The 19,733-nt window shown below is 54.1% G+C and overlaps 1 protein-coding gene across 4 annotated transcripts in view; it reads right to left on the bottom strand.

The window, feature by feature from the left end:
• Positions 1 to 19,733, bottom strand: part of DLGAP4 (DLG associated protein 4) — a 178,581-nt gene that overhangs the window by 73,802 nt on the left and 85,046 nt on the right. For all 4 annotated transcript variants that reach the window (XM_079128148.1, XM_079128146.1, XM_079128149.1 and 1 more), the window contains one exon: positions 1,992 to 3,062. In XM_079128148.1, coding sequence (XP_078984274.1) covers positions 1,992 to 2,990 — 999 coding nt within the window. In that variant the 5' untranslated portion in view covers positions 2,991 to 3,062. The remainder of the gene's footprint in view (positions 1 to 1,991; positions 3,063 to 19,733) is intronic.

The raw sequence follows: 19,733 nt of genomic DNA, 5'->3' as shown, positions 1-19,733 counted from the left end.
AGTGACCCACACCAGCAGCCCTTCATCCCGTGCAACCCTTCACTGTACCCAACAGCACAGAGAGCAGGCGCACTTCACACCGCACACTCCTACGCTCAACGCACCTCTCAACGTGCACCTCCTCACCGTGTCCTCCTGCAGCACACGGCTGCCACCCCAGACTGCCAGACCACAAGTTCCAAGGTACACAGCAAACACACCCTCTGTCATGGCACAAATGCGTTCTCCCCGATGGCATGCCCACACAGGCACCACGGCCTTCTTTATGCTCTTAGTGCCATGACAGGGTCCCACCTGGGACTACCACACCCCAGAGGCCCCTCAGCCTTCTCATAATCCCCCCAGTCACCACAGCCTGCAGAATCTACCTCCCCAAACCCAGCTAGTCCATTCCTACTACCCACAAGGAATGGGGCCTCATGCATCTGTTATGGTTTGGATTTTAACTGTCCCCCTTTGGAGGTCATGGATCATGAGGACTCTGACCCCCTTAATGGATTAATCCACGGTGGATTCATAATTTAATGGACTGTTGGGAGATGGGGTCTAGTTGGAGGAAGCGAATCACTGGGAGTGCACCCTTGAAGGGTGTACTTTGTCCCTGGCCCCTTTCTCCTCCCTCTTTTTGCTTCCTGGTTTGGCATTACCACATGCTCCTGCCATGATGCTCTGCCTCACCACAGGCCCAGAAACAAGAGTCAAATGACCATGGACTGAAACTTTGGAAACCGTGAGCCAAAATATATGTTTTCTTTTTTGAGTTGGTTGCTCTCAGGTATTTTATCATAGCAACGGAAAGCTGACTAATGCATTCCTGCTCAGACCCTATTTCTAACCGCCTGCTCACTGTCACCCAAGCAGGCAGCACAAGCCCCAGGACCATCAGGGCCCTCTCGTGGAGTTATAGGGAGGCATTTTTGCCTGATCAGCCTTGACCACACTGTTTTGAGAGGGAGCCAGATCACATACCATGCTCCCTAATGTCTAAACTAAGGAAGCAGACTGAAAGCCACAAAAGCCCTAAATACATTTTAAAAGCTGCCTAGATTCCAATTTCCTCCTATGAAAAAGAAAATCTCTTCCCCCAGTGTGTGTCTCCGGAGCATTATACAGAATGACAAGAACTCAGGGCTTTGTCAAACCTTGAAGTTCATCTCAGTCAAAATGCATTTAATGTGACATCCCCAGGGCTGACCAGGTCTCTGCTTGTACACCCCCTGGATGAGGTGCTCACTACCTACAGAGGCGGCCCCTTCCATCTTCAGTTTGCTTCCTGAAACTTCCATACACAGCAATGGGCATGGCTTTGCACCTTCACCCACTGCCAGCAGCTCACAGCCGCTTGCCCTGCCCTTGAGAGCCTGGGACTGTGCAGCAGCAGTACTGTCCCTGAGCCGCCTGCCACTTTCCAGCTGTGTGGCCTCAATAGTGCCTCAATAGCCATTAGCATGGGAAAGAAGGAAGCCTCCCCACGGTGAGTTGGGTCCCCTGGGCTGCCAGCCCTTCGTGCTGCTTGCCTCCCGCTCCACTCTTCTTGTGTTCTCTTCTCCCAGCATCCTGATTGTCAGGAAGGTGTTCATGGACTGTCCATTGGTCCATCTACCCCTCCCACATTTCCTGAGCACTTCCTCCATGCCCGACCCTAGGACACATGGCTGCATCAGATGTGGTCCTTGTCCTCAAGCAGCTGCCAGTCTGATGGAAGTGGTGGGCTGCAGGTATGAGGGGGATGGGGCGCACAGTTTCTAGATCTGTCTTCTGAAGGGCAGAGACATATTTCAGTCCCTTTTAGGAGCTGGGCCTGCTGAGGGCATGATCAGTGGAGGAGTCCTCTTTTAGCAGGTACCACCGGCAGCCCATTTCATAGCCGAGCAAACAGAGGCTCAGAATGAAGCAACTTCCCAAGTGAATCTGCAGTACAGACAGGCCTCAAAACTAGTGCTGCCCCTGTCCCCAGCCCTCATCCCACCCCACCCCTGGCAGACACCCACCTGCAGGTAGTGGTAGGCTAGACCCTGGTGGCACGACTTGGACTTTAGTAGGCTCTTATCCAAGGTGGCTGAGGTCTTCTGGCAGACCTCGTGGGCGTGGCTGAGGGTCAGAGTGGACCAGGAGCCCCGTTTGACATAGTTGGTGTCAGTGCCCACCCCAAGGCTGGGGCAGGTGGCGGGGGGTGCTGGCGGGGGTGGCGGGGCGGTCAGCTCGGTAGTGTTGCTCTTGGCGGCCTTGAGCATATGCCCGCTGATGGTGTTGTAGGCATGCATGAAGTAGCGTGGTTGGGTGCGCTCAGGCTGGCGGCCCAGCGTCATCAGCCCGGAGGCTGGGCCGCTGCTGCGGAAGGCGCCACCCTCGCCGTCCAAGTTGTCATCAGAACTCCACCAGCCTGAGATGTTGGAGCGGCTACGCCTTTTGGGTTCCCCAGCCTTGGCCCGCTCCTTGCTTTTGGCCCTCCGGCCCTTGCCGTCCTCCATGCCACCTTTCTTGCTGCCATTGCCACCAACCTTGCCTGCTGTGCCCTCCAGTGAGGGTGCCTTAGTGAAGAAGAGCCTCTGGACAGAGTGGACCAGGTGGCGGATGCGGCCAGGGCTTTCACCACGGGCCTTGGCCTCGCCGCGAGGGAACTGGAGGGTGCTGAAGCCATCGCGGTGGATGGGCAGCTGCTTCTCAAACTGGTCCAGGAGGTTGGCAGGCAGCCGGTTGATCTTGGTGGCCTGGGCATGGCTGGGGAACGGGCTCTCCTCTGGCACCTCGAAGTGGGAGTTGTAGTGGATGCGGGGGAAGGTGCTGCTGGGCGGCGGCAGCTGGTTGTTGAGCGGGAAGAGACCATCCCCAGGTAGGGTGTTCTGCCCGGGGAAGCGGGCCTCGCGGCTGAAGGCCTCTGCGGGCGAAAGCAGGTAGGGGTTGCGGTCGGGCCCTGCGAACAGGGGCTCATGTGGAGGGTCCAAGCTGTCAGAAAGGTGGCGGGGGCGGTTGTCACCGAGGCCTTTCATGATCCCGGCCCGTGGGGCGGGGCCGTTGCCCTAGCCGGGCGCCCGGGTCACTTCTCCCGGGTGGCTGCTATCCTAGGGAGAGAAGACAGAGAGGGGTCAGCTGCTCAGCTGGATTCAGAGGGGCAGGGCACCAGGAAGGACAGACCTCGGCACTGGTGGGACCCAAGTCAGGGAGTCTGCCCTTGCTGTTATGGGGTGGAGGAAAAGAACCCAAGGGGAGGCCACACCTGCTGGGTGTAAGGGAAGGTTGTGGCTGCGGCCAGCCAGCTGTTGGCAGCCCATGCTCTCCTCACCCTGCTGGATGCACAGATCTCCATCATAACATGCAAGCCCCTTCAGATGCACAGCTCCCGGCTCCTCTGGATTCCATGGTAGCATGTGGGGTGGGGACGGCTCCCACCCCAGTCTTTCCCATCTTGGAGTCTGTCTCCCATCAGGAGGAGCAGTACTGAGTGCACCCCAGCCACATCCAAAGCCCATCCACACATGCTCCAACAGCATGATAGTCCCCTGGTAGGGCTGGTCTCCCCTGGGAAGACCCCACATTGGTCCTGGAAGTGGTTTAGGGTCATTTAGACAGAGAATCCCAGGATCCTCAGTATCCAGGGTGTGGCCTAAAGGGGGAATGTGGGATTTTGTGGGCATGTCCCCTGGTACCCTGAATACTTCTTATCTTGTGGAGAAGAACGAAGCCCTTCAGAGGGTCAGAGAAGCCTTTAAAGAGTAGGACCTAAGCCAGGCGTGGTGGGGCACGCATATAATCCCAGCAGCTCAGGAGGCTGAGACAGGAGGATCACGAGTTGAAAACCAGCCTCAGCAACTTAGCAAGGCCCGAAGCAACTCAGTGAAGGCCTGTCTTTAAATAAAATACAAAAAAGGGTTGGGGATGTGGCTCAGTAGTTAAGTGCACCTGGGTTCAATCCCCGGTGCCCCCAAAAAAGAGTGGGACCCAGGCAGAGGCCTGTCTTACCTGTTAGGAGCATGTTTTCCAACTCTTCACTTGGACAAGCAGAGGAATCCTTATGTCAAATGTAAACCCTCTGTCCAAATCTGCTATGTCCTTCACCAAATCTGAGATAGACCTCTGGGCTAGGTGTTGGGGGCCCCTGACACCAAGCCCATAGCCCATCATTTCCAAATTGAGAGGAAGCACTTACAGAGTCAAGAACAGAGGCATGTCCTTAGGACTAGGTGAACCGAGCAAGGCCTCACAAGGCAGTGGCATCTGGGTGAAGTCACTGTCTGTTTCTCCATTATAAAATGGGGCAGCTGGACTAGCTGGCTTTCAGGGTTTCCCTGTCAGGGGCATTCTGGAAATAGCAGTCCCAAACTTAGGTGAGCCCCTTCCCTTTCCTGGGCCTCAATCCTGTGGATACTGTGGAGCAGAGGGAGGTCAGCGAGGCTTCTAAGCTCTGGGCGGCACCCGCCTGCTCGGAGGAGCCCCATGACCTGGTCTGGCCTGGGCCTGCTGCGCTGAGGATCCACAGGAGTAGGTCTGGCTGAAGCAGAGCAAGTGAGGGTGGGGCCAGCCAGGGCACACCAAAGCCAAGTGTGGCTGCACCCGGATATGTCCATGTCCTTGTCAAAAGGGACTTTGCAAGTGTGATGTAGCGAAGGAGCTTGAGATGGGGGTTATCTGGATCTGGGTGGACACAGCCTAATCATGGGGATCCTCTTAAGAGGGAAGCACGAGGATGGAATCAGAGGTCACAATGATGCTGGGTCATGAGCCGGGGATGCAGGTGGCCTTTGGAAGCTGGAAGAGGCCCGGAGACGATTCTCTATGGAGCCTCCAGAAGGAAGCAGCCCTGTGACCCCCTGCGGACCTCAGACCTCCAGAACCATCAGAAGCTCCAGGCCCTCTTGTGAGATGAGGACTGTCAGCCCAGGGAACAGAGGGCACGTGCCAGAGCCAGACCAGAACCCAAGTCTCCTGACTCTGAACTCAGGCCCCATCCCTGAACAGGACGATCTGCAAAGGAAGGGGAGGGTGTTGGGGCCGAGTCCACCAGCTGAGGTGCAGCCTGGAGGGGAGACGAGAAGACATGACGAGGTGCCTCAGCAAAGTGGGCCCTGCCAGCTCTGCTGCCTCACCCTGCTCTGCTCTCCACCTGCCAGCTGGTTCATTGCCTGCTGGGTTTCTTCACAACTCCATTCAACCTTGGAGACTCCCACGTGCTTACTTGTTTGCTACCTTATTGTCATCACTGGACAGTGCAGTTCCAGGGGTTCAAACTGCTTCCTCCATGTCCCTGTCACAGCCGGGTCCAGGACATTTTATTTCTTTTTGCACTTTTTGGGGTGGAGGATTGAACCCAGGGTTTTAAGCATATTAGGCAAGTTTTCTACCATTAGGCTACATCCCCAGCCCTTTCTTCTTTAAAATTTATTTTCTGGCAGGGTCTTGCTAAGTTGCTGAGGCTGGCCTGAGCCTCCTGCCTCAGCCTCCTGTGTAGCTAGGACTATAGGTGTGCACCATTGTGCCTGGCTCCTTTCCCACATTTTTGGGTTGGAAACTAGCTCATTCACTCTCTGACATCCTTATATTCCAATAAATGTGTCACAGAAAGACTAAACATTTCCCCTTGATTGCCTGTCTGGTTGTAGCTCATAGATTTTATTTATCCACAGTTTCTCCCTTTTTTAAAAAAAATACTGTCAATGGACCTTAATAATTTATTTATATGCGGTGCTGAGAATCGAACCCAGGGCCTCACACATGCTAGGCAAGGGCTCTGCCGCTGAGCCCCAGCCCCCCCCCTTTTTTTAATTAAGGAGAAAATGAGCCATTTTACAGTGTGCAATCCAGTGACATTTAGTACATTCGCGGTACTGTGTAATGATGACCTCCATCTAGTTCTAAGATTTTTTCTTAACCCCACAGAAAATTCTGTACCCACTAAGCAATCATCCAAGTCCCTGTTCCCAGTTGCCAATCTGCTTTCTGTCTCCATGAATTTCCCTATTTCTCATAGGTTTTATTTTTAAATATAAACAACATAAAATTTGCCATTTTAAATGTACAGTTTTGTTCATTCACAATGTCACGCAAACACTATCACCGTCTATTTCTAAAACCTTTTCATCATCTCAAGCAGAAACTCTGTGCCCATTCAGCAGCGATCCTTATCTTCTCCCTTCTCTTAGCCATGGGTAATTTCTTTTTTCTGTTTTCGATTGAACCCAGGGGTGCTTAGCCACTGAGCCACATCCCAGACAGGGTCTTGCTGAGTCGCCTTGGGCCTCGCTAAGTTGCTGAGGCTGGTAGTCCTCCTGCCTCAGCACCCTGAGCTGCTGGGATCAAGGCGTGTGCCACTGTGCCTGGCTCAGCCGTTGGTAACATCTAATCTGCCTTCTCCTGCTGTGACTCTGCCTGTTACAGCTATTCCAAATTAGTGGACGCATATGTTTGGCGTGAGACACTCACTCAGCAGTGTTTTTGGAGTGTGTCTGTTGCAGCCTGTATGGGAACTCCGTCCCCTCCCGTGGCTGCGTAATGCTGCATCCTCCCTACAGTCACGCAATGCTTGATGATGGGGAGACAGTCTGAGAAACGTGTCTTAGGCGCCATCATCATTGTGCAAACACTGCAGAGTTACTCACACAAACTAATGTGTGGCCATGACATCCCTAGGGGACATCATCTTCTGGGTCCTTGGTTGTTATGTGGTCTGTTGTTGACCGAAACGTCCCTGTGGAAGATATGACTGTATGGGCCACATTTTGTTCATCCCTTTACCTGCCCATAGACCTGCGGATCGTTCCCACCTTTCTGTCACTGCGAATAGTGCTACTCTGAACATTGGTGTGCAAGTATCTGAGTCCTGGTCTCCAATTTTTTGGCGGGTACATGCCTTAGAGTAGAATTGCTGGTTCATATGGCAATTCTGTTTAACTTTTGGGGGGACTACTCAGCTATTTTCTACAGCAGCTGCACCATTTTACCTTCCCGCCATTGATGTAGTGAGGTTCCAATGTCTCCACCCTCACTAGCACCGACACATGTACTTTCCTGTTTTTTTTTTAGTATAGTTAGCCTATTAGGTATGAACTGGTATCTCAGTGTAGTTTTTGCTTTTTGTTTTTTTGGTACCAGGGATTGGACTCAGGGGTACTCAACCACTGAGCCACATCCCCAGCCCTTTGTGTATTTTATTTAAAGACAAGGTCTCACTGAGTTGTTTAGTGCCTAGCTGAGTTGCTGAGACTGGTTTTGAACTCATGATCCTCCTGTCTCAGCCTCCCAAGCTGCTGGGATTACAGGCGTGCGCCACCACACCCGGTTCAGCGTAGTTTTGATTTGCATTTCTCTGGTGACTGGTGATGAAGCATCTTTTCATGTGCTTATTGGCTATTCATATGACTTCTTTGGTGAAATGTCTATTGAAGTCCTTTGCCTGTTTTATAATTAGATTGTTGGCCATTTTTGTTCTTGAATTTGAGGAGTTCTTTATATTTTCTGAATATTAAATTTTTATCAGATATGAGGTTTGCAAATATTTTCTCCTGTCCCTATAGGGTTTTTTTTTTTTTTTTTTTTTTTTTTTTTTCCTGCTATTTGTTTGTTCTGGTACTGGGGATTGAATCCAGGGGTGCTCTATCACCGAGCTACATCCCAAGGCCTTTTTATTGTTTATTTTGAGACAGGGTCTTACTTACCAGACTGGGCTCAAACTTGAGATCCTCCTGCCTCGGCCTCCTGAGCAGCTGGGATCACAGGCCTCTGCCACCACACCTGGCCCTATAGGTTTTGGATGGTGTTTTCCTTTTTCCAGGTCTGACCACTTACCTGCTCTTTCCTGCCTCATTAACACTGAGGGACTCTCTCCCTGCAGCACCCTGTAGCCTGATAGTTCCACAAAGTAACTGAGTCCCTTCACTGCGGGCTCCTGGGGTGGAGGGAGAGATGCTCTGGAGTTGAACTTGCATGGGACACCATGGTGGTCACTCAGGTGCCCCCTGCACCAAGGCTTTCTTGGCTGCCACCTGCTAAGACTGCAGACTGTTCACAGCCACGTTCCTGCTACGAACTGCTCTCAGCCAAAGGAGAGATGCCTCCCCAGCGTCCCACCCATTTCCCAGGGGCAGCCTGCATCCAGTAACAGGTGGCTCTCCTCTCCCATGTGCAGCAGCCCTGAAGGGTCACCTCAGCCCTGGAGCCCCATGGCTTTAGCAGAGGCTTTTGCCGTTACTGCATAGAGGTGCGACGCCTCTGCCACCTATTCTGCACCTCCTGGCTGTGCCATGTCCTGAGAGACTTCCCGGGAAACTTCTGTCCTCAGAATCTCGAGTTTTCCTGGGGACCTGACCTAAGACAGGGTGGAAATGATTCTACTTTGCTTCCTCACTGCAGGACACCGGCAATTTAATGATTCCCTCTGAACCTCAGTTTCCTCTTCTCCGACCTGGGGATGATGGCCTTACTTCTCAAGATTATGATGAGGCCGAATTGCGGCACTTTGGTGCCAGTCCCCGCCTCCTCCTCCCCACCCTCTCCTGTGCTCTCCGGGACGGGCCAACGCTTCAGGTGGAGGCAGCTGCCCAGCATGGGGACCTGGGTTCAAATCCTGGCTCTGCGTTTTTCTTGCTGTAGCCTCAATCTCCCCCTCTGGGCAGTGGGGGTCTGTGTGAAGATGGTCACTCTGGTCCCCTCAGTTGGGGCTCCTGGCTCGTTGGGCGCCAGCTCCTCCGTCACCCAACACTTGGGGTGGCAGGAGCCTCACCTTCAGAGAGGTCTTAAAATAGGCAGCCTTGACCTGCGGGGGGCACAGCTGGCTGCCTCGCGCTGCCTTTGTCGATGAGCTATACTTAGGCCCATCCGGGTGCCCATGATTACCTCTCGTTAATACAAGCCTCGTTGCCCTCACAGAAACGCCGAGGGACCACAGAGCTGCCGCCTCCGGGAGGCCTCTCTGCTCTGTGGTGTCCGTGTCTGCAGCCGCTGCTTGCTGCCTGCCACGCAACAGGGCCTCCTGCCCCGCCCCGCCTGGACTCCGAGCCGAGCAGGCAGGAGAGCTAATTAGGGACAAGGCCAGGAACAGAGCCCAGCATGGCTCTTCCTGAGCACAGCTCACCTGCTGCACCATTACCCTAATTCAGAACTTTCTGTGGATCCCTCTTCCCGCCTCAAGTCCAGATTCTTTGGTGAGGCAAAGCAGACCCGCATCGACCTGGCCCCACATCATGTTTCAGACATTCCACACCGCGCTTCCCTTCCTCACGACTCTTTCCTTTAACCAGTTCCGATCCTTGACCATTCACAACTTATATCTTCTACATTTGCTGCTCTTTGAGAGATTATTTCTAAGGCTGCATTAACAGAGGTAGAATCTAAATGAAGGGAGGGGAGAGTCCTGCTCAGTGTCGAGCTCTATCAGTGAAGGAGAGAGGGACAGGTAGAGTGGGTCATGATGGCATGGACTGAGTGAAGAAGGGCTGGAAATGAAGAGGAGAGGAGTGGCTAAGCCTTCCACGGAGGACACAGATGCTGCCGTAGACCTTTGGAGGAATAGTGTGTGGAAGGGTAAGGTGGGCTCTGTGGGGCCTCGAGCCACAGGCCGCCTGGGCGGAGGTGAAGGGAGAGAGGGCAGGCTGCACGGGCCATGGCTTTGTCTCCACACAACCCTCCTGTCCTCCTCTCCACCTCTTGCTCCGTTTCTTGCGGCTCCCCCCCCCCCCCCGACTTGGAGCTGGAGGGACTGGGGCTCCTCGTCCTCTGCATGCCTCTCCGCTGCTGCTCTCGTCCTGAGGTGGCTTCAGACACCACCTATCTCTGACAGCTCCGAAATTTATATCTTCTGCCCAACCTTGCTCTCAAACACCAGACTCATATCTCTAACTGCCTGGGTGACATGTCACTCTGGATGGCAGGCCCAAGATGGAGCATGTGACCCCCTGCCCCACGCCTGCTGCTCCGCAGCCCACCCAGTCCAGTGCCTGACAACTGTGCTCCAGCTGGCTCGCCACACACCTGGCCCCAATGCCGCACGGCCTGCGTGGACTTCGGCCCTTCCCCAGCACTCCCTGCTTCTCGCCACCCCTCAGTCCACCAGTGCCGGGCCCACCGCCTCCTGCCCAGATGTGGGCGGCAGGTCCTGTCCTGGCCAAAGGCCAGCCTCTCAGCGTTCTCCCCCTTGGGTCTCGTCTGTCCTTGAACATGGCTCATCTGTTCCCACTCTTGCCCTGGCTGCTCTGGCTGCCTGACCCACTCTGCCCTCAGGACATGACTCTCCTTCACTGCACTTGGGCCTCAGCTCCCAGCTGCCTTCAGACGCCACTTTGGCTGACCAACAGTCCCAAAGCTCCTGACCAGATACGTGCCCTGAGTGTCCTGGGACAGCACAACGGGGGCACCCTTGTCACTGCAGTCAGCACAAGGCCTGGATATAGTCGATGTTTGCTAAATGAAAGACTGTGGGCAGGTGTAAGGCGGCGGCGGGCTGCGTTTCCCACTCATGCCAGTCACCAGGATGTGCACTGAGTGGCGACTTGGGAGCTCTTCTAGGTAAGTCCACGCCTCCACCATGCGCCCCGGTGACCCCCATCTCCCAGCAGTCATGTCCTCACGCACCAGGGTTGGCCTGTGGACCAGCCGGGTACTGTGGACATGACTGAGTTTGATTGTGAGTCCAGGCCAGGACAGACATGGCACCTCCACTTTGCTGTCTTGGGGGAGTTGCCACCCGAGGTAGGTGCTGAGCGCCCTAGGGAGAGGTCTGTGTGGGAAGAACCGAGGCCTCCGCCACAGCCAGCCCTGCCCTGCAGCCACGTGCGTGAGCCAACTTGACTGCAATGTCCTGAAGGATCCTGGGCCATGCAGTGGGCGGCTCCTGGGCTCCCCGCCCTCAGCAACAGCGTGAGAACACGTGTCATACTGCTGGGCTTGGGAGCAAGGTGTTACGCAGGACCAGGTCACTAATGCTCCCGTGTTAGAGGAGAAAGCTCAGCCCTGGTGGTGACGTCACCAGCCAGGAGGGGTGGCCTGGGCCTCAGCCCCCATGCCATGGCCCTGTCCACCAGCCGAGCTCCAGGCTCCTTTTCCTTAGCTCTGCTACCCTGACAGAGTCAAGGTCTGACTTGTTACCAGCTTGGGTCTGTGCCCATGGCAACTGTTTGAAAAGCGTGACATTCAGTCAACTGGTTGTTTGGTTGACCAAATTGTAGGCAATGGCTGCTTGGGACATGTGACTGACATGGTCCCCATTGTGGGCCCCTCAGCTGCTTGGAGGCAGCCACTCAGAGCAGAATTCCTGGGCCCTTCCTGAGAGTGGACTCTGCTCCCGAGCCCAGGATGTGGGCACTGTAGCTCCTGGGGGCGAGGGCACAGTAGGGACCTTGGTCTCTGTGACCACACACCATTTAAACTTGTCTGCCCTCAGCTGAGGTATTGCTCAGACTCATCTTTGAGGAAACACAGAGGCAAGCATTAGAGGCTCCTCAGAAAAAAAGCCTAGAGTCAGATCATAAAGTCATCCTTGAAAAAGTCAATGGAATCACTTCGCCCCGATCCTCTAAATCCGTGAAAGTCTCCTCATCCAGGCAAAACCCCAGCTTCCTCATCCTCACTCAGCCATACTAACCTCATTAGTTTTTTTTCTGCCATACCCCCAGCTCTTTGTGACCACAGGGCCTTTGCCCTGCAGAAGAATCTTCCCTTCTACCTGAACATTTCCCTCTGAACTCTACATACTCAGCTGCTTCTATTGATTCAAGTCTTCATTCAAATATCACTTCTTCAGAGGCCTCCCCTGACCTGCCTCTAAGGAGGCTCCTCCATCCCATCCTGCTGTCTCTCAATGATTTCCTTCAAAATGCTTATCAGGTCTCTAGTTATGTTGCTTCGTTCCCCATCTTCCTTTTTTGTTGTTGTTTCTCCTTTTGGTTTTTTTTTTTTTTTTTTTTTTTTTTTTTTTTTTTTTTTTTTTTAGTGCTGGGGATTGAACCCCAGGCCCTGTGCTTGTGAGGCAAGCACTCTACCAACTGAGCTATCTCCCCAGCCCAATGTTCTTGATTAATGTCTTCTATGCTCTGTGGGCTCTGACAGATGAGGAACCATGCCGGTTTCATTTTCCACTGTATCGTGGTGCTAAGCACAGAGCAGGTACATAGTAAGTGCACAATAAAAAGTTGCTAAATGAAGCCAAACATGGTGGTGCACGCCTATAACCCCAGGGATTGGGAGGCTAAGGCAGAAGGATCTCAAGTTTAAGATCAGTCTCAGCAACTTGGCGAGAACTTCTCTCAAAATAAATAATACAAAGGGCTGGGAATGTAGTTCAATGGTAGAGCACGCCTGGGTTCAAATCCCAGTACTGCAAAAAAAAAAAAAAAAAAAAAAAAGCTGCTAAATGAATGAGGTAGTCAGACAGAGCCACAGAGGGAGGGAGTGGAGAGGATCTGATCTGCCCAATGGGAGAGAACGGGTTGGTTGTCACCCCTGCTCGCCTTTCTTGCTGCTCCCTGTTTGCATTGCAGATGGGCTGGGCAGGTGTTTTGTTCCCCAGGACCTTCCTGAAAACACCAGCTTCCTTCCCTGCTGGATGCCCTTGAAGTTCAGAGGAGCCATCCAAGAAGTCTTTCCTAACCTTGCAAATGGGGGTAAGTCCTCCTCTGGGCTCACTCATGATGGGAACCTGCCACCATGATGCCACCCTGAGCACTCACAGGCAGCCCCAGGGTCCCTCTCAGCCAGCAGCGAGGGCCCTGCCCAGAGCTGGCACTTGAGACGCTGATGCGTGGAGAGGGCGATGCGTGCTGGTGTGCCTGTGCCCTGCCTGTGGCCCTGGAGCACCCGTGGTCACTGCTGTTTTATTCTCAGCAGTGTCACGGTTTAGATGAGGGAGTATATGCTCCCTCCAAGCGGGAAGGACCGTGGGGCACAGGGCAGAGGAAGAGGGGTCTGCGGCTGAGATGGAGTGGATGAGTCAGTCTGAGCTTCTTCCTTGGATTCCTAGAGGAATCAGGGTCACCCCACTTTTACCTAGGAAGAGCCTGATCTGGGGGGACAAGAGGGTGACCAGGATGATGCTGGTGACCAGCTCCTTCCCGTCCGCCTCCAGGACCCTCCAAGCCCGCTGCCTTGCTCCAGCTGCTTCTGGTGTTGGCACCAGGCGCTGCTGCTGCACAAGAGGAGGCCTGGAACGTGGGCTTCCGGAACGTGGGCTCCAGGAGCCGGGGGGGCTAGGGACCGTGCTTCCAGGAAGATCACGGGGGTCAGAAATACCGGCCTGCCCAACTGCAGTGGACTCTGGGCCAGCGCTCTTCCGAGGTCTGAAACCAACCAAGGCTGGGTGTTCTGGGCTGCAGGCGCTCTCTGGCGGCCCTCTTTTCTTTATGTGTCCCCAGAGCCAATCCACTAGACCTGCTGTACATTAATTACATTTAAGAGAATTAAATTTAAAAAGTTCAGTCACACCGGCCACATTTCAAGTGCTCAATGGCCATGTCTGGCTAGTGGCCACCACGGGGACAGCGCAGATAGGCCATCTGCATAAGCACTGTCTGTTCTGGGGACAGCATGGGACTAGAACACGAACATTTCTTCATGGAGCTGGAGGGGGGCAGGGCTGGGGTCTCTGCCCTCTGCAGTCCCCACAGAAGCCTCTCTGGAGCCTCTGGGTTGTGGAGGCTCCAAACCTGTCGCGTCTTGTCCAAGCTCTCGTGCTCTGCTTTGCTAACTGGGTGCAGGCCGGGCTTGACCAAGGTCACACAGCAGGTGGAGGCTGTGGAGGACTCAGGTGTCCTGACTGCCCCTGAGCCCAGCCCTGCCTGGGGAGTGGGCAGTCAGGTCACGCTGGGTGAGGTGCAGGGTGACAGAAAGGGGATTTTTTGCTGATGAATAAAAGTCAAAAAGCCACCCTGGGGTGGATGTTCCTGAGGCCTTTCAGAAGGGCTGGTAGGGGCTGCTGGCCACAGCTGCAGAGCCGGTGCCTGTCAGCCCCACAGATAGCTCTAGGGACAGGCAGCTCTGGGCTGGGAAGGGGACGGGGCAGACACTGATCTTCCTGTTCTTGTAGGGTCTGGCTGAACTTGAGGCCCTCTTGGGCTGCCATTTTAAAGCAGAAGTTGTTGTGCTAGAGGGGCCAAGAGTCCTGTCCCACTAATTCACTGTGTGACCTCAGGCAAGTCACCGCCTCCACTTCAGGTTTCTGTTTGAAAATAAAAACAATGTTCCCAACCGTGTGGGGCCTTGTGAGAGGACAAATGGGACTGGCTGGATGGGACAGCAGTGGCCACCAGGGGTGCTAAGGCAGGAAGAGAACCGGTTTGGACCCCATCCAAGCTGGGCATAGATCTCGCGCCACTCTGCGCAGGGGGGTGACCTCTCTGAGCTAGTTTTCTCCCCTGGGAAGTATGGATCGTTCGCTTGCCATGCAATGGGATATTATTCTGCCATAAAAAGAAATGAAGTCCTGATACATGTTACGAGAGGGATGAACCTTGAAACCATTAGGCTAAGTGAAAGGAGACAGACGGAAAAGGTCGCTTACTGTGTGATCCCATTACACGAACCGTCCAGAAGAAGCAAATCCATAGGAACGAAAAATAGATTACACTGGGCCTGCTGGCACGTACCTGTGATCCCAGCTGCTCGGGTGGCTGAGGCACGAAGATAGCAAGTTCAAGGCCAGCCTCAGCAATTTAGCAAGACCCTGTCTCGAAATGAAAAACGAAAAGGCTGGGTAGAGCTCAGCTAGGGCACTCACCTGGCATGGCTAAGGCCCCGGGTTCAGTTCTCAGCACTGCAAACAAACAAGAACCCCAAGTAGACTGGTAGTTTCCAGGGGCTGGGAGGAGCCCATGGGCAGTGATGGTTCCCAGGGGCCAGGTCTCTGTGAGTGCTGATCAAAGAATTCTGGAACAGATGGGGGCGAGGGGCGCACGGCTCTGGAAGGCTCTTCATGCAACTGAATATTATAACTTGAAAATGGCACATTTTATGTGTGTCCTTGCACACTTTGAAAAGATATCTCACCAGTAGGGCACCCATGAGCCTCAGTGAGGGTGTGTGTGTGCAGAGCACCCAGTGAAGTTTCTGGCAGGTGCTCAGTAAAGCGGAGCTGGGGTTGTCAGAGGAACCCGAAGCCTGTGAGTCAGGACGTCTCTGAAGCTTTTTATCCTGGGTTTCCCACATGAACAGGGGCACTTGATATGAAGGATCTTGTTGGCTGCCCTGGCAGCCCTCTCAAGTGGGTATTAGCTTCAATTTTATAGAGAGAGAATCGGGGCCCAGAAAGAAATGATTTGTACAAGGTCACACCAGTGCCAGAGCTGGGGTGGAACCGGGCAGTTGGCCCCTGAGCCTGCACTGCCAACCAGTGGCTGGAGCTGCCTCTCCACTTTCAGGTAACAGCATCCAATTTGCCACCACCTCACAAAGCCCCAGACTTGGGCTGCGCTCAGGGGACCCGACCCCTAATTGCGTGCTCCCCCAAACCTCCCACCACCTGGCTGGGAGAGGACCGTTAGGAGAGACCGTACAGGGAACACGGGGCCTGCCCTCTGGCCTCAGAGCGCTGACTGTGGGGCAGGTGGGTCCCAGAGGCCACCTGCTTCGGCTTGTTCTATTCCAGCCCCCGCTGAGGACCATCCTGGAAGGTCAAACTGGCAAATGGCAGAACGAAATGATCAGAACGCAGCGACTGCCAGCACATTTAATGCAATTCCTCCAGCATTTAATGGGGCCTGCTCTGTGACTCATATGGTCCCAGCCCTTCACGAGCTTGTGGCCAAGTGCGGGAGGCAGAAATATACACAGCAGTTAGATAACACACAAAAATAAATCCCAGGAAGCATCCAAGCCAGGGGTGCAGCCCTGTGAAGGGAGAGATTAATACTGGGCCCCAGGAGGACTGCCCAGAAGAGGTGGCATTTCAGCCAGATCTCTGGGGCCAAGTTAGATTTCAACAGGTAAAGGTGCAGGAAAGAGCTTTTTTTTTTTTTTTGGTGGGGATTGAACCCAGGGCCTTGTGCTTACAAGGCAAACACTCTACCAACTGAGCTATCTCCCCAGCCCGGAAAGAGCATTTTTTAAAAGGGAAAAGCACAGACAAAATCATGGTCAAAGGTGAGAGACATGGGGAGTGCTAGGGGACAGAAAGTAGTCCTTGGGGTGGGTGTGGGCTTCGAAGGGGAGGGGCAGTTGCCTGGCTGGGGTCAGATCATGGAGAACCTTAATATATTCCTTGGGAGTACATTTAGACTGGAGGCCATCAGCCATCTGAATAGAGCAGGGCCTAGAAGGCCACTGGCACCAGCTGTTCCACTTCTAGGAACTAACCACCCAGCAGCCTTGCCTCAGACACGGGGGAGGATAGATGTGAGGGGAATTTCTTTTTTTCTTTTATGACAGGGCCTTGCTAAGTTGCTCTAGGCTGCCCTGGAACTTATGTGCGCCACTGTACCAGGCTTGTGCAGGGTTCTTTTCTCTTTTTTGGGAAAAAGTCTTATTTCAGCTCACATTTTCAGAGGTTTGAGACCGTGGTGGGCTGGCTCCATTGCTCTGGGCCTGAGGTGAGGCAGAACATCATGGCGGAAGGGTGTGGTGGGGAAAGTTGCTCAACACGTGGCAGCCAGGAATGGTGGGGGCTTTTGTGGTCTTTTGTTTTTTCTTAAAATATTTGTAATTAGCGAATGTCTGAAAATGACCCAAACATCTGTACATTGGGGAACCAGATAAGTTATGACCTGCACACTCTGGAATGCTAGGCAGCTGTGAAAAATAACAAGGCCTCTGGAAGCACTGAAATGGAAAGCACTCCAAAGCGCCTGTCAGGAGAACCGTGAGGAACAGGACAGGGCATGGTAATGGTCTTAGTTTGGTTCTCTATGAAGCAGACCACTCAGCTTGAAATTGAGTCTGTCTGGGCAGTGGTTTCCAGAAGCACAGTGAGGGAGCTACGGGTGGGGGTAGGAAAGATGGAGGCTGCCCAGCTGAGCTCTGGGCAACCGGGGCTCCAGGTTTCGGGGACCCTCCAGGGCAAGGGAGCCAGGATAGCTGCTCTTTGCTTCCTTCCAGCCCACGATGGCGGAGGGCTGCTTCTGGGACTTAACTCCCCAGCACATTCACCCGCCCCATTCAGGCCGAAAGAAAGCCCTTGGCTAGAAGGTTCCAGGTGTTTCCAGAAGGAAGCAGAAAGGTGAGTTGGAGGCCGCGGGGGCCAGGCACTGAGGGCATGTGCTGTCACATTACAGATGGCAAAGGATATTACTCATAGTCGTTTATGTGTGGACAGGTCCCCGAGAAGCTAGGAACAGGGTGGATGGAGAATGGGTAGGAGGGGACTATTTACTGTTTCTTTAGAATAAAAAAAAAATGAGCCTTTAATTTGAGATCGTTTTAGATTATTCCCAGTTGTAAAGACAGTACAGAGAGTTCCTGCATAACCCTCACCTGGTTTCCCCTGATGTTATGTTTTACATAACAATGATACATTTGTCAAAACCAGGAAATTAATATTGGTACAGTACTATTAACTAAACTCTAGACTTTATTTGGTTTTTGCTAATTTTACTAATGTCCTTTTTCTGTTTCAGGATCTAATCCAGGATACGACATTGCATTTAGTCCTCAGAATTTTGATCTGGGCAAATATATTGTTTATTGCAAAAATTTATTTAAAAAAAATAGCGAATCGTCTTCTGGGGGCCATCAGAGGCTTCTGAGCAGGTCTCCCCTAACCCCGGGGCTCCCAGACAGACGGCGCCTCAGCCCTGGAGGCCTGGAGAGGGGGAGCCCTTCTCTAGGGGGGTCCTAACTCCCCTTGAGATGGGTGGGTTCCCCCAGGCACAGGCATTTGCTGGCCCCTGTTCCTTAAGAAGCAGAGGCAGGACGAAGCCAGGTGCAGATGCTGTGGGAGTCCAGCCCCCACACCCCCAAAGGCTGCCAACCATGATTCTCCCTGCAGGAGCAAGCTCAGCTAGGCACAGGGAAGGCAGGGACGACGGAGGAGCCGCCCTCAACCAAAGTCAAACAGGGAGCTGGGGACAACACCCTGCGTCTGCATTCCTGGGCTGTGTGTTCTGGAGTCTTCCAGGGGTCTCTGGAAGGGTTGAGCCCTGCCATCCACAGTGGCAGTTGCCAGGATCACAATCCTTTCCTGACCCCCTCTCTTCCCTTCCCCACTCCCACGAGAGCTTCCAGAAAACACCTCCCAAATGAACTTCCATGTCTCAGGATCTTGAGGAAAGCCCTACGCCTGCCCTGGCCTGGGCCCCAAGGCTGTCCTTGCCCAGATCCTGCCTCCCACTCCTCACCAGCCTCCCACCTGGAAGCCACACAAAGGGCTCTTTGGGTTCCCGGGGCCCTGCTGATCCAGACCCCCCTCTGCCACTTCCTCTGCCTGTAATGTTCTTTCCCTTGAGTGCCAAGAGAAACCTGGGATCCCAGTGACCCAGCCCCTTCATGAGCACTTCTGACCCTTGCAGGTGACCAAGTGCTCAGGTCGCCCCTCCAGCAGCTCCAGATCTTCTCCCCGACTCTGAGCCCCTTGAGAGCAAAGACATTTCAGAGTCATGTCTGTATACCAGCTCAGGGTCTGGTATACAGCAGATGCTTAATAAAAGCCAGATGAATGAATGACTGAAATGATGCAGAATGAGCACTTGGGACCACATTTTGAAGGGGAACACCACTCACTGAGGGTCTCCTGGGCACCGGCACTTCTAAGAAAGGATGTCACTTGACCTCCCACAACTCTAAGACCAAGGAATTAGTAATTCTGATTGAAAGACAAGGAAACACAGGCCCAGAGGCAAGGACCTTGACTGGCCAGCAGCAGGGGGGATTCCAAAGCTGGGCCTGCAGGCTTCCTGCTCTCCACCTGCTCTGCCGACAGGTCCTCGCTGCGCCTCTCGCCCCCTCTGTGATCTCAGGCTAGCCCCTGCCAATCTCGGCCTCGGCTCCCCATGGCCACAACACAGGGGCTGGCTGGGACAGGGCTGGCTGGGACAGGGCTGGCTGGGACAGGGGTGGCGAAGCAGACTGAGTCCTGCCCCTCACCTTCCAGGGATGGGCACAGGGCTGGGTGATTACAAAGCTCCAGGGTTATAGCCATCCACAGCATCAGTCACCCTGCAGCGAGCCACACTCCTACTTTTAAGAGGGGAGTCAACGCTGATAGGCCAGCCCCTGGGAGGTGCTCATCACCCTTCCCAGTCCTGTGACTGAGATGAGCAGGGCATGAGTCTTGCGGAGCAGCCGTGACTCATCCAATGTGCCTTCTGGATGAACTTTTCACCTCCACCCAACTCTGCGCCAAGGTGAGGGGCTGAATGGGTGGCCCAGGGGCTGAGCACCCGTCGCGGTCCCAGCTGCCAACAGCCACCTTCAGGCTGAGCCCGTGGGTGGCCCCCGACACACACACCATCGTTCACTCTGCTCACCGTCTCGGCACCTCCAAGGAAGCCAGCTGCACCCCAGGCTGCGCTATCCTTCTGCCCTTCTCTCAGGGACCAGCCAGGCTCAGTTTCCTGGTTTCGCCCACAAGCTCCCAGCTAGGAGCACATTTAAGCCTGGATGTTTTGATGTGGGTGTGTCACCTTTGGGGTGTCTCTTGCTACCCTCTTCCCTCTCCCACCTTTAACAGCCCCTCTGAGGGCAGCACGCCCTCATCCAGCCCTCACTTCCTCTGTGCAGGTGGATTCTCGTCAGCTCTGGCCCAGCAGGCCCCAGCCCCATGGCCTCCCTGTCTCATTCCTTGTCATTAAAATAGCACATGCCCAGGACACGTTCAAAAAATAGCA

This window comes from Sciurus vulgaris, assembly GCF_902686455.1.
Source record: "Sciurus vulgaris genome assembly, chromosome: 2".
Classification (NCBI taxonomy): Eukaryota; Metazoa; Chordata; class Mammalia; order Rodentia; family Sciuridae; genus Sciurus; species Sciurus vulgaris.
Note: the sequence above shows the minus strand (reverse complement) of the source record. Positions and strands in the feature narration are given on the sequence as shown.